This window comes from Salvelinus namaycush, unplaced genomic scaffold (genome assembly GCF_016432855.1).
Source record: "Salvelinus namaycush isolate Seneca unplaced genomic scaffold, SaNama_1.0 Scaffold734, whole genome shotgun sequence".
NCBI lineage: Eukaryota > Metazoa > Chordata > Actinopteri > Salmoniformes > Salmonidae > Salvelinus > Salvelinus namaycush.
In genome coordinates this window covers 54,913-70,309 of record NW_024061458.1, presented here as the reverse complement: position 1 = coordinate 70,309, position 15,397 = coordinate 54,913, and the positions used below count along the sequence as shown (strand labels likewise).

Below are 15,397 nucleotides of genomic sequence, written 5' to 3'. Positions count from 1 at the left end.
TAGCCTGACCCTAACCCTGTGGAGGACAGGTACTATACTATACTAACCCTAACCCTGTGGAGGACAGGTACTATACTACTAACCCTAACCCTGTGGAGGACAGGTACTATACTACTAACCCTAACCCTGTGGAGGACAGGTACTATACTACTACTACTAACCCTGTGGAGGACAGGTACTATACTACTACTACTAACCCTAACCCTGTGGAGGACAGGTACTATAGCCTAACCCTGACCCTGTGGAGGACAGGTACTATAGCCTAACCCTGACCCTAACCCTGTGGAGGACAGGTACTATAGCCTAACCCTGACCCTAACCCTGTGGAGGACAGGTACTATACTACTAACCCTAACCCTGTGGAGGACAGGTACTATACTATACTACTAACCCTAACCCTGTGGAGGACAGGTACTATACTACTAACCCTAACCCTGTGGAGGACAGGTACTATACTATACTACTAACCCTAACCATGTGGAGGACAGGTACTATACTACTAACCCTAACCCTGTGGAGGACAGGGAGACCTAACCCTAACCCTGTGGAGGACAGGTACTATACTACTAACCCTAACCCTGTGGAGGACAGGTACTATACTACTAACCCTAACCCTAACCCTGTGGAGGACAGGTACTATACTACTAACCCTAACCCTGTGGAGGACAGGTACTATACTATACTACTAACCCTAACCCTGTGGAGGACAGGTACTATACTATACTACTAAACCATAACCCTGTGGAGGACAGGTTACTATACTATACTACTAACCCTACCCTGTGGAGGACAGGTACTATACTACTAACCCTAACCCTGTGGAGGACAGGGAGACCTAACCCTAACCCTGTGGAGGACAGGTACTATACTACTAACCCTAACCCTGTGGAGGACAGGTACTATACTATACTACTAACCCTAACCCTGTGGAGGACAGGTACTATACTATACTACTAACCCTAACCCTGTGGAGGACAGGTACTATACTATACTACTAACCCTAACCATGTGGAGGACAGGTACTATACTACTAACCCTAACCCTGTGGAGGACAGGGAGACCTAAATAAGGGGTTAGTGTTGTAAAGAGGACGTGTTCTCACTTACCTGGTTAATTAAAGGGTTAGGGTTGTAAATGAAACTTGTTCACTGGCCTACCTGGTTAATAAAGGTTTAGGTTGTAAATGAGAACTTGTTCTCAACTGCCTACCTGGTTAAATAAGGGTGGGTTGTAAATGAGAACTTGTTTCTCAACTGAACCACCTGGTTTAAATAAGGGTTAGGGTTGTAAATGAGAACTTGTTCTCACTGGCCTACCTGGTTAATAAAGGGTTAGGGTTGTAAATGAGAACTTGTTCTCAACTACCTGGTTAATAAAGGGTTAGGGTTGTAAATGAGAACTTGTTCTCAACTGACCACCTGGTTAAATAAAGGGTTAGGGTTGTAAGAGAACTTGTTCTCAACTGACCACCTGGTTAAATAAGGGTTAGGGTTGTAAATGAGACTTGTTCTCAACTGGCCTACCTGTTAAATAAAGGGTTAGGGTTGTAAATGAGAACTTGTTCTCAACTGACCACCTGGTTAAATAAGGTTAGGGTTGTAAATGAACTTTGTTCTCAACTACCCCTGGTTAAATAAAGGGTTAGGGTTGTAATGAGAACTTGTTCTCAACTGGCTACTGTGTAAATAAAGGGTTAGGGTTGTAAATGAAACTTGTTCTCCACCTACCTGGTTATAAAGGGTTAGGGTTGTAAATGAGAACTTGTTCTCAACTAGTCTACCTGGTTAAATAAAGGGTTAGGGTTGTAAATGAGACTTGTTCTCAACTACCTGGTTAAATAAAGGGTTAGGTTTATAATGAGAACTTGTTCCTCACTGGCCTACCTGGTTAAATAAAGGGTTAGGGTTGTAAATGAGAACTTGTTCTCAACTGGCCAGCTCTGTTAATAAAGGGTTGGTTGTAATGAGAACTGTTCTCAACTGGCCAGCTGGTTAAATAAAGGGTTAGGGTTGTAAATGAGAACTTGTTCTCAACTGGCCTACCTGGTTAAATAAGGTTTAGGGTTGTAAATGAGAACTTGTTCTCACTGGCCAGCTGGTTAAATAAAGGGTTAGGGTTGTAAATGAGAACTTGTTCTCAACTGGCCACCTGGTTAAAAAGGGTTAGGTTGTAAATGAGAACTTGTTCTCAACTGGCCTACCTGGTTAAATAAAGGTTAGGGTTGTAAATGAAACTTGTTCTCAACTACCTGGTTAAATAAAGGGTTAGGGTTGTAAATGAGAACTTGTTCTCAACTGGCCTACATGGTTAAATAAGGGTTAGGGTTGTAAATGAGAACTGTTCCAACTGCCTACCTGTTAAATAAAGGGTTAGGTTGTAAATGAAACTTTTCTCAACTGCTACCTGGTTAAATAAAGGGTTAGGTTGTAAATAGACTTGTTCTCAACTACCTGGTTAAATAAAGGGTTAGTTGTAAATGAGAACTTGTTCTCAACTGGCCTACCTGGTTAAATAAAGGGTTAGGGTTGTAAATGAGAACTTGTTCTCAACTGGCCTACCTGGTTAAATAAAGGGTTGGGTTGTAAATGAGAACTTGTTCTCAACTGCCGACCTGGTTAAATAAAGGGTTAGGGTTGTATAATGAGAACTTGTTCTCACTGGCCTACCTGGTTAAATAAAGGGTTAGGGTTGTAAATGAGAACTTGTTCTCAACTGGCCTACCTGTTAAATAAAGGGTTAGGGTTGTAAATGAGAACTTGTTCTCAACTGCCTACCTGGTTAAATAAGGGTTAGGTTGTAAATGAGAACTTGTCTCAACTGGCCTACCTGGTTAAATAAAGGGTTAGGGTTGTAAATGAGAACTTGTTCTCACTGGCCACCTGGTTAAATGGTTAGGGTTGTAAATGAGAACTTGTTCTCAACTGGCCTACCTGGTTAATAAAGGGTTAGGGTTGTAAATGAGAACTTGTTCTCAACTGCTACCTGGTTAATATAAAGGGTTAGGGTTGTAAATGAGAACTTGTTCTCAACTACCTGGTTAAATAAAGGTTAGGGTTTTAATGAGAACTTGTTCTCACTGCCTACCTGGTTAATAGGGTTAGGGTTGTAAATGAGAACTTGTTCTCAACTACCGGTTAAATAAAGGGTTAGGGTTGTAAATGAGAACTTGTTCTCAACTGCCTACCTGGTTAAATAACGGGTTGGGTTGTAAATGAGAACTTGTTCTCAACTGGCCTACTGGTTAAATAGGGTTAGGGTTGTAAATGAGAACTTGTTCTCAATGGCCGCCTGGTTAAATAAAGGGTTAGGGTTGTAAATGAGAACTTGTTCTCAACTGGCCTACCTGGTTAAATAAAGGGTTAGGGTGTAAATGAGAACTTGTTCTCACTCGCCTACCTGGTTAAATAAGGGTGTGGTAAATGGAACTTGTTCTCAACTGCCTACCTGTTAATAAAGGTTAGGTTGTAAATGAGAACTTGTTCTCAACTGGCCTACCTGGTTAAATAAAGGGTTAGGGTTGTAAATGAGAACTTGTTCTCAACTGCCTACCTGGTTAAATAAAGGGTTAGGGTTGTAAATGAGAACTTGTTCTCAACTGGCCGACCTGGTTAATAAAGGGTAGGGTTGTAAATGAGAACTTGTTCTCAACTGGCCTACTGGTTAAATAAAGGGTTAGGGTTGTAATGAGAACTTGTTCTCAACTGATCCTCCTGTTAAATAAAGGGTTAGGGTGTAATGAGACTTGTCTCAACTACCTGGTTAAATAAGGGTTAGGGTTGTAATGAGACTTGTTCTCAACTGGCCTACCTGGTTAAATAAAGGGTTAGGGTTGTAAATGAGACTTTTCTCAACTGGCCTACCTGGTTAAATAAAGGGTTAGGGTTGTAAATGAGAACTTTTTCTCAACTAGTCTACACTTGTTAAATAAAGGGTTAGGGTTGTAAATGAAACTTGTTCTCAACTGGCCGACCTGGTTAAATAAAGGGTTAGGGTGTTAAATGAGAACTTGTTTCTAACTGGCCTACCTGGTTAAATAAAGGGTTAGGTTAAATGAGAACTTGTTCTCACTGGCCACCTGTTAATAGGGTAGGGTTGTAATGAGACTTGTTCTCAACTGGCCGCCTGGTTAAATAAAGGGTTAGGGTTGTAAAAGAACTTTTCTCACTGGCCCCTGGTTAATAAAGGGTGGGTGTAATGAGAACTTGTTCTCAACTGGCCTACCTGGTTAAATAAAGGGTTAGGGTTGTAAATGAGAACTTGTTCTCAACTTTTTTTTACAATAGTTAGCATTTGGGTATTTTGTGTAGATCGTTGACAAAAAAAAAAAGACAAATCCATTGTAAACCCACTTTGTAACATGATGTGGAAAAAGTCAATGGGAGTGAATACTTTGTGAAGGCACGCGCAGTACCTAACACACACACACACACACACACACACACACACACACACACACACACACACACACACACACACACGTTGAGTTCCTGCCTGATTACATTGCAGACACACGGCAGATCTAAGGCTGAGGTCCAAACACCTAAAAGACACACCCTCTCCCCTCAGCCCTCAAATTAACGTATCCGATGACGTATCATGACATCTGACGAGTATACACTTGCAGGGCAAGGGGCGAGGCAGGAAGGAATTCATTTGAAATGGACCGCCCTTAGCCGGAAATTCGTCACTCGTTCATCCCGTGATGATTGTGTTTTCAGCCACCAGTGGCTTGTGGGTGCTTTATATGCGCTACAGTCAACTATGATTGTATGTCGACTTATATTAATAATGATATATTTAATCTACGCCTATTGTATGATAGCTAGCATATTAATTAGCTAACTAACATTAGCCTGCTTAGCTGCAACTTCTGAAGAAGGAAAATGTTTTATTTCTACAATTTCCAAAAGATAACAAAACAAAAACATATTTACTTTTTACGAGACGTGTTTGTAACATTAGTAGCACAATTTATAACTTATTTGCATTCGTTTTTACTTCCACTTGTATGTTGACTTCTCCATGGATGTTGTTTTTAAGTTTCCGTTGACTTTTCTTAGCGGATGTACAATCGTGGTGAATTGAATTATGGGGTTCAGGCCCGGAGTGAACATAATTATACACTCGCAAAGCCCACTAAAAACGAGGGCTGAAGGCCTTACGTTGAAAACTTCCCTTGCTTGGACCGTCCTACAAGATGTTGACGGGGATTCCCCCAAGGGCATAAGGCAAGGGTGGAGTGGACGAGGGTGTGTCTTTTAAGGGTTTGGACCGCAGCCTAACAAAGCCTGGATACGTGTTTAACATGTCAGCTGATATAACAATCTGATGCCCGACTGTCCAATCCATGACGTGGCACACAGCCATTGGTGCCTTATCATCTAGGTCAGGCAGGAACTGGACCACAACACCAGTGATGTAATGGGTGGTTACCTAGGGAACCATTTGGCGTGCTCCACCCAGGGGTCATCACCTGACTCCCAGCACCTCAGACCTCCATCACAGCAGAAACACTTCACATCATCATTACGCCCTGCAACACACACACACACACACACACACACACATCATTACCCTGCACACACCACCACATATACGCCCTGCAACACACACATCATTACACCCTGCAACACACACATCATTACGCCCTGCAACACACACACACACCATCATTACGCCCTGCAACACACACACACACACACATCATTACACCCTGCAACACACACACACACATCATTACGCCCTGCAACACACACACACACACATCATTACACCCTGCAACACACACACACACATCATTACGCCCTGCAACACACACATCATTACACCCTGCAACACACACACACACACACACATCATTACGCCCTGCAACACACACACACACCATCATTACGCCCTGCAACACACACACACACACACACACACATCATTACACCCTGCAACACACACACACACACACACACATCATTACACCCTGCAACACACACACACACACACACACACACATCATTACCCCCTGCAACACACACACACACACACACACATCATTACACCCTGCAACACACACACACACACACACACACACATCATTACACCCTGCAACACACATCATAATTACACCCTGCAACATGTAATAAAAAATGTAATAATAACATATAATGAAATCTAATAATATATAAGTCTGCCTCACCGACGTAGTAGAACCCTGCCTTGGCCAGCTGGTCGGGGCGAACAGGGATACGTAAGGGCCAGTGGACGAAGGTCAGCAACCTCTCCTCACGCTGCTGCATGGCTGGGTTAGACACGTTACTGAGGCCTGGGGGGCCGGGGCCAGGGGGGGCTTCTGCCCCGGGGGGCTGAGAGGTGCCTGCTACCCCCCCCACCACCCCGGCTAGGGAGACGTTGTCGGCCCGGTCTCCTCTGACGAAGTGACAGTTGGGGTAATGTCTCTGGTGCTCCGATACGGCCCGGTCCCCTGGCTCCCAGTTACTGAGCTACAGGAACAGATAGGAGACAGTAATCAATCCCCTGGCTCCCAGTTACTGAGCTACAGGAACAGAGAGGAGACAGTAATCAATCCCCTGGCTCCCAGTTACTGAGCTACAGAGAGGAGACAGTAATCAATCCCCTGGCTCCCAGTTACTGAGCTACAGAACAGGAGAGACAGTAATCATCACCTGCTCCAGTTACTGAGCTACAGAGAGGAGACAGTAATCAATCCCCTGGCTCCCAGTTACTGAGCTACAGGAACAGAGAGGAGACAGTAATCAATCACCTGGCTCCCAGTTACTGAGCTACAGAGAGGAGACAGTAATCAATCCCCTGGCTCCCAGTTACTGAGCTACAGGAACAGAGAGGAGACAGTAATCAATCCCCTGGCTCCCAGTTACTGAGCTACAGAGAGGAGACAGTAATCAATCCCCTGGCTCCCAGTTACTGAGCTACAGAGAGGAGACAGTAATCAATCACCTGGCTCCCAGTTACTGAGCTACAGAGAGGAGACAGTAATCAATCCCCTGGCTCCCAGTTACTGAGCTACAGAGAGGAGACAGTAATCAATCACCTGGCTCCCAGTTACTGAGCTACAGAGAGGAGACAGTAATCAATCCCCTGGCTCCCAGTTACTGAGCTACAGAGAGGAGACAGTAATCAATCACCTGGCTCCCAGTTACTGAGCTACAGAGAGAACAGTAAACATCACCTGGCTCCCAGTTACTGAGCTACAGAGAGGAGACAGTAATCAATCCCCTGGCTCCCAGTTACTGAGCTACAGAGAGGAGACAGTAATCAATCACCTGGCTCCCAGTTACTGAGCTACAGGAACAGAGAGGAGACAGTAATCAATCACCTGGCTCCCAGTTACTGAGCTACAGGAACAGAGAGGAGACAGTAATCAATCACCTGGCTCCCAGTTACTGAGCTACAGGAACAGAGAGGAGACAGTAATCAATCACCTGGCTCCCAGTTACTGAGCTACAGAGAGGAGACAGTAATCAATCCCCTGGCTCCCAGTTACTGAGCTACAGGAACAGAGAGGAGACAGTAATCAATCCCCTGGCTCCCAGTTACTGAGCTACAGGAACAGAGAGGAGACAGTAATCAATCACCTGGCTCCCAGTTACTGAGCTACAGAGAGGAGACAGTAATCAATCACCTGGCTCCCAGTTACTGAGCTACAGGTACTAATCAATCACCTGGCTCCCAGTTACTGAGCTACAAGTACTAATCAATCACCTGGCTCCCAGTTACTGAGCTACAGGTACAGGAACAGGTACAGCTACAGCCACAGGTACAGCTACAGCCACAGGAATAGCTACAGCTACAGCCACAGGAACAGCTACAGCTACAGCCACAGGAACAGCTACAGGAACAGCTACAGGTACAGCTACAGCCACAGGAACAGCTACAGGTACAGCCACAGGAACAGCTACAGGTACATGAACAGCTACAGCTACAGGTACAGGTACAGCTACAGGAACAGGTACAGCCACAGGAACAGCTACAGGTACAGGAACAGCTACAGGTACAGCTACAGGAACAGCTACAGGTACAGCTACAGGAACAGCCACAGGAACAGCTACAGCTACAGGTACAGCTACAGGTACAGCTACAGGTACAGCCACAGGAACAGCTACAGGTACAGGAACAGCTACAGGAACATCTACAGGAACAGGTACAGCTACAGGTACAGCTACAGGAACAGCTACAGGTACAGCTACATCTACAGGAACAGCTACAGGAACAGCCACAGGTACAGCCACAGGTACAGCTACATCTACATCTACAGGAACAGCTACAGGAACAGCTACAGGTACATGAACAGCTACAGGAACAGCCACAGGAACAGCTACAGCTACAGGTACAGCTACAGGTACAGCCACAGGAACAGCCACAGGAACAGCTACATCTACATGAACAGCTACAGGAACAGCCACAGGAACAGCTACAGCTACAGCTACAGCTACAGGTACAGCTACAGGAACAGCCACAGGAACAGCTACAGCTACAGGTACAGCTACAGGTACAGCCACAGGAACAGCTACAGGTACAGCCACAGGAACAGCTACAGCTACAGGAACATCTACAGGAACAGGTACAGCTACAGGTACAGCTACAGGAACAGCTACAGGTACAGCTACATCTACAGGAACAGCTCAGGAACAGCTACAGGAACAGCCACAGGTACAGCTACATCTACAGGAACAGCTACAGGAACAGCTACAGGAACAGCTACAGGTACAGCTACATGAACAGCTACAGGAACAGCTACATCTACATCTACAGGAACAGCTACAGGAACAGCTACAGGAACAGCTACAGGTACAGCTACAGCTACATGAACAGCCACAGGTACAGCTACATCTACAGGAACAGCTACAGGAACAGCTACAGGTACAGCTACAGGAACAGCTACAGGAACAGCTACATCTACAGGAACAGCTACAGGAACAGCTACAGGAACAGCTACATCTACAGGAACAGCTACAGGTACAGCTACAGGAACAGCTACAGGAACAGCTACATCTACAGCTACAGGAACAGCTACATCTACAGCTACATCTACAGCTACAGGTACAGGAACAGCTACAGGAACAGCTACAGGAACAGCTACATCTACAGGAACAGCTACAGGTACAGCTACAGGAACAGCTACAGGAACAGCTACAGGAACAGCTACATCTACAGGAACAGCTACAGGTACAGCTACAGGTACAGCTACAGGAACAGCTACAGGAACAGCTACATCTACAGCTACATCTACAGCTACATCTACAGCTACATCTACAGCTACAGGAACAGCTACATCTACAGGTACAGCTACATCTACAGCTACATCTACAGCTACATCTACAGGAACAGCTACATCTACAGCTACATCTACAGCTACATCTACAGCTACATCTACAGGAACAGCTACATCTACAGCTACATCTACAGCTACATCTACAGCTACATCTACAGCTACATCTACATCTACAGGAACAGCTACATCTACAGCTACATCTACAGCTACATCTACAGCTACATCTACAGGAACAGCTACATCTACAGCTACATCTACATCTACAGCTACATCTACAGCTACATCTACAGCTACAGCTACATCTACAGCTACATCTACACTACTCACATCTACAGCTACATCTACAGCTACATCTACAGTACATCTACAGCTACATCTACAGGAACAGCTACATCTACACACATCTACACTACATTACAGCTACATCTACAGCTACATCTACAGTACATCTACAGGTACAGCTACAGGTACAGCTACATCTACAGCTACATCTACAGCTACATCTACAGCTCATCTACAGGAACGCTACATCTACAGCTACATCTACAGCTACATCTACAGCTACATCTACAGCTACATCTACATCTACAGCTACATCTACAGCTACATCTACAGCTACATCTACAGCTACATCTACAGCTACATCTACAGCTACATCTACAGCTACATCTACAGCTACATCTACAGCTACATCTACAGCTACATCTACAGCTACATCTACAGCTACATCTACAGGAACAGCTACAGGTACAGCTACAGGAACAGCTACAGGAACAGCTACATCTACAGCTACAGGAACAGCTACATCTACAGCTACATCTACAGCTACAGGTACAGGAACAGCTACAGGAACAGCTACATCTACAGGAACAGCTACAGGTACAGCTACAGGAACAGCTACAGGAACAGCTACAGGAACAGCTACATCTACAGGAACAGCTACAGGTACAGCTACAGGTACAGCTACAGGAACAGCTACATCTACAGCTACATCTACAGCTACATCTACAGCTACATCTACAGCTACATCTACAGCTACATCTACAGGAACAGCTACATCTACAGCTACATCTACAGCTACATCTACAGCTACATCTACAGCTACATCTACAGCTACATCTACAGCTACATCTACAGCTACATCTACAGCTACATCTACAGGAACAGCTACATCTACAGCTACATCTACAGCTACATCTACAGCTACATCTACCATACAGCTACATCTACAGCTACATCTACAGCTACATCTACAGCTACATCTACAGCTACATCTAACAGCTACATCTACAGCTACATCTACATCTACAGCACTCTACAGCTACATCTACAGCTCATCTACATCTAACAGCTACATCTACAGCTACTCTACATCTACAGCTACATCTACAGCTACTCTACAGCTACATCTACATCTACAGCTACATCTACAGCTACACTCACAGCTACACTACATCTACAGCTACATCTACAGGAACAGCTACATCTACATCTACAGCTACATCTACAGCTACAGCTACATCTACAGCTACATCTACAGCTACATCTACAGGTACAGCTACATCTACAGCTACATCTACATCTACAGCTACATCTACAGCTACATCTACAGGAACAGCTACATCTACATCTACATCTACAGCTACATCTACAGCTACATCTACAGCTACATCTACAGCTACATCTACATCTACAGCTACATCTACAGGAACAGCTACATCTACAGCTACATCTACAGCTACATCTACAGCTACATCTACAGCTACATCTACAGCTACATCTACAGGAACAGCTACATCTACAGCTACATCTACAGCTACATCTACAGCTACATCTACAGCTACATCTACAGCTACATCTACACTACAGCTACATCTACAGCTCACTCTACAGAACAGCTACATCTACAGCTACATCTACAGCTACATCTACAGCTCATCTACAGCTACATCTACAGACAGCTACATCTACAGCTACATCTACAGCTACATCTACAGCTACATCTACAGCTACATCTACAGCTACATCTACATCTACAGCTACATCTACAGCTACATCTACAGCTACATCTACAGCTACATCTACAGCTACATCTACAGGAACAGCTACATCTACAGCTACATCTACAGCTACATCTACAGCTACATCTACAGGAACAGCTACATCTACAGCTACATCTACAGCTACATCTACAGCTACATCTACAGCTACATCTACAGCTACATCTACAGGAACAGCTACAGGAACAGCTACATCTACATCTACAGCTACATCTACAGCTACATCTACATCTACAGCTACATCTACAGCTACATCTACAGCTACATCTACAGGAACAGCTACATCTACAGTACATCTACAGCTACATCTACATCTACATCACAGCTACATCTACGCACGCTACATCTACAGCTACATCTACAGCTACATCTACAGAACAGCTACATCTACAGCTACACTACAGTACATCTACAGCTACATCTACAGCTACATCTACAGCTACATCTACAGCTACATCTACAGCTACATCTACAGCTACATCTACAGCTACATCTACAGCTACATCTACAGCTACAGCTACATCTACAGCTACATCTACAGCTACATCTACAGCTACATCTACAGCTACATCTACAGGTACAGCTACATCTACAGCTACATCTACAGCTACATCTACAGCTACATCTACAGCTACATCTACAGCTACATCTACAGGTACATCTACAGCTACATCTACAGGTACATCTACAGCTACATCTACAGGTACAGCTACATCTACAGCTACATCTACAGGTACATCTACAGCTACATCTACAGCTACATCTACAGCTACAGCTACATCTACAGCTACATCTACAGCTACATCTACAGCTACATCTACAGCTACATTACAGGAACAGCTACAGGTACAGCTACATCTACAGCTACATCTACAGCTACATCTACAGCTACATCTACACAGCTACATCTACAGCTACATCTACAGCTACATCTACAGGTACAGCTACATCTACAGCTAATACATCTACAGCTACATCTACAGCTACATCTACAGTACATCTACAGCTACATCTACAGCTACACTACGCTCGCTACATCTACAGCTACATCTACAGCTACATCTACAGCTACATCTACAGCTACATCTACATCTACAGCTACATCTACAGCTACATCTACAGGAACAGCTACATCTACAGCTACATCTACAGCTACATCTACATCTACAGCTACATCTACAGCTACATCTACAGCTACATCTACAGGAACAGCTACATCTACAGCTACATCTACAGCTACATCTACAGCTACATCTACAGCTACATCTACAGCTACATCTACAGGTACAGCTACATCTACAGCTACATCTACAGCTACATCTACAGCTACATCTACAGCTACATCTACAGCTACATCTACAGCTACATCTACAGGAACAGCTACATCTACAGCTACATCTACAGCTACATCTACAGCTACATCTACAGCTACATCTACAGCTACATCTACAGCTACAGCTACATCTACATCTACAGCTACATCTACAGGAACAGCTACATCTACAGCTACATCTACAGCTACATCTACAGCTACATCTACAGCTACATCTACAGGAACAGCTACATCTACAGCTACATCTACAGCTACATCTACAGCTACATCTACAGGAACAGCTACAGCTACATCTACAGCTACATCTACAGCTACATCTACAGCTACATCTACAGGAACAGCTACATCTACAGCTACATCTACAGCTACATCTACAGCTACATCTACAGCTACATCTACAGGAACAGCTACAGGAACAGCTACATCTACAGCTACATCTACAGCTACAGCTACATCTACAGCTACATCTACATCTACATCTACATCTACATCTACAGCTACATCTACAGCTACATCTACAGCTACATCTACATCTACATCTACAGCTACATCTACAGCTACAGCTACATCTACAGCTACATCTACAGCTACATCTACAGCTACATCTACAGCTACAGCTACATCTACAGCTACATCTACAGCTACAGCTACAGCTACAGCTACCTCTACAGGAACAGCTACATCTACAGGAACAGCTACATCTACATCTACATCTACAGCTACATCTACAGCTACATCTACAGCTACATCTACAGCTACATCTACAGCTACATCTACAGCTACATCTACAGCTACATCTACAGCTACATCTACAGCTACATCTACAGCTACATCTACAGCCTACATCTACTCTACAGCTACAGCTACATCTACAGCTACAGCTACATCTAAGCTACATCTACAGGAACAGCTACAGGTACAGCTACTCTACAGCTACATCTACAGCTACATCTACAGCTACATCTACAGCTACATCTACAGCTACATCTACAGGAACAGCTACATCTACAGCTACATCTACAGCTACATCTACAGCTACATCTACAGCTACATCTACAGCTACAGGAACAGCTACATCTACAGGAACAGCTACATCTACATCTACAGCTACATCTACAGCTACATCTACAGGAACAGCTACATCTACAGCTACAGGAACAGCTACAGGTACATGCAGAACATCAATTCATCTAAAAATGAGGCTTTGTTTGCAGAGATGAACACAATATGAACACAAACATGTATGATGTCATTCTAACATATTGTTTATGGTTGCAAATGCCTCAATTCAAGACCTGTATAGTACCTGGGTTAGGGTTACTATAGAGTAGTATAGTACCTGTCCTCCACAGGGTTAGGGTTAGGTCTCCCTGTCCCAGTAGTATAGTAGTAGTATAGTACCTGTCCTCCACAGGGTTAGGGTTAGGTCTCCCTGTCCCAGTAGTATAGTATAGTAGTAGTATAGTACCTGTCCTCCACAGGTTAGGGTCAGGGTTAGGCTATAGTACCTCTCCTCCACAGGTTAGGGTTAGTAGTATAGTACCTGTCCTCCACAGGGTCAGGTTAGGCTATAGTACCTGTCCTCCACAGGGTTAGGGTTAGGTATAGTATAGTAGTAGTATATTACCTGTCCTCCACAGGGTTAGGGTTAGTAGTATAGTACCTGTCCTCCACAGGGTTAGGGTCAGGTTAGGCTATAGTACCTGTCCTCCAGGGTTAGGGTTAGGTCTCCCTGTCCCAGTAGTATAGTATAGTAGTAGTATAGTACCTGTCCTCCACAGGGTTAGGGTTAGGTCCCCTGTCCAGTAGTATAGTATAGTAGTTAGTACCTGTCCTCCACAGGTTAGGGTCCTCCACAGGGTTAGGGTTAGGTCTCCCTGTCCCAGTATATAGTATAGTATAGTACCTTCCTCCACAGGGTTAGGGTTAGGTCTCCCTGTCCCAGTAGTATAGTATAGTAGTAGTATAGTACCTGTCCTCCACAGGGTTAGGGTTAGGTCTCCCTGTCCCAGTAGTATAGTATAGTAGTAGTATAGTACCTGTCCTCCACAGGTTAGGTTAGGTCTCCCTGTCCCAGTAGTATAGTATAGTAGTAGTATAGTACCTGTCCTCCACAGGGTTAGGTCTCCCTGTCCCAGTAGTATAGTATAGTAGTAGTATAGTACCTGTCCTCCACAGGGTTAGGGTTAGGTCTCCCTGTCCTCCACAGGGTTAGGGTTAGTAGTATAGTACCTGTCCTCCACAGGGTTAGGGTTAGGTCTCCCTGTCCTCCACAGGGTTAGGGTTAGTAGTATAGTACCTGTCCTCCACATGGTTAGGGTTAGTAGTATAGTATAGTACCTGTCCTCCACAGGGTTAGGGTTAGGTCTCCCTGTCCCAGTAGTATAGTATAGTAGTAGTATAGTACCTGTCCTCCACAGGGTTAGGGTTAGGTCTCCCTGTCCAGTAGTATAGTATAGTATAGTATAGTACCGTCCTCCACAGGGTTAGGGTTAGGTCTCCCTGTCCCAGTAGTATAGTATAGTAGTAGTATAGTACCTGTCCTCCACAGGGTTAGGGTTAGGTCTCCCTGTCCCAGTAGTATAGTTATAGTAGTGTATAGTACCTGTCCTCCCGGGTTAGGGTTAGGTCTCCCTGTCCTCCACAGGGTTAGGGTTAGTAGTATAGTACCTGTCCCTCCACAGGGTTAGGGTTGGTCTC

General features: G+C 44.5%; 1 protein-coding gene across 1 annotated transcript; it reads right to left on the bottom strand.

Moving 5' to 3' along the window:
- Nucleotides 1-5,412: 5,412 nt before the first annotated feature.
- LOC120042629 (inhibitor of apoptosis protein-like) lies at nucleotides 5,413-14,751 on the bottom strand (the record flags this gene model as incomplete). The annotated part of the gene is made up of 3 exons (XM_038987453.1): nucleotides 5,413-5,533; nucleotides 6,191-6,494; nucleotides 14,737-14,751. Coding segments are annotated over 3 exons (423 nt in total), but the record flags the coding sequence as incomplete, so codon positions are not given.
- Nucleotides 14,752-15,397: the final 646 nt, after the last annotated feature.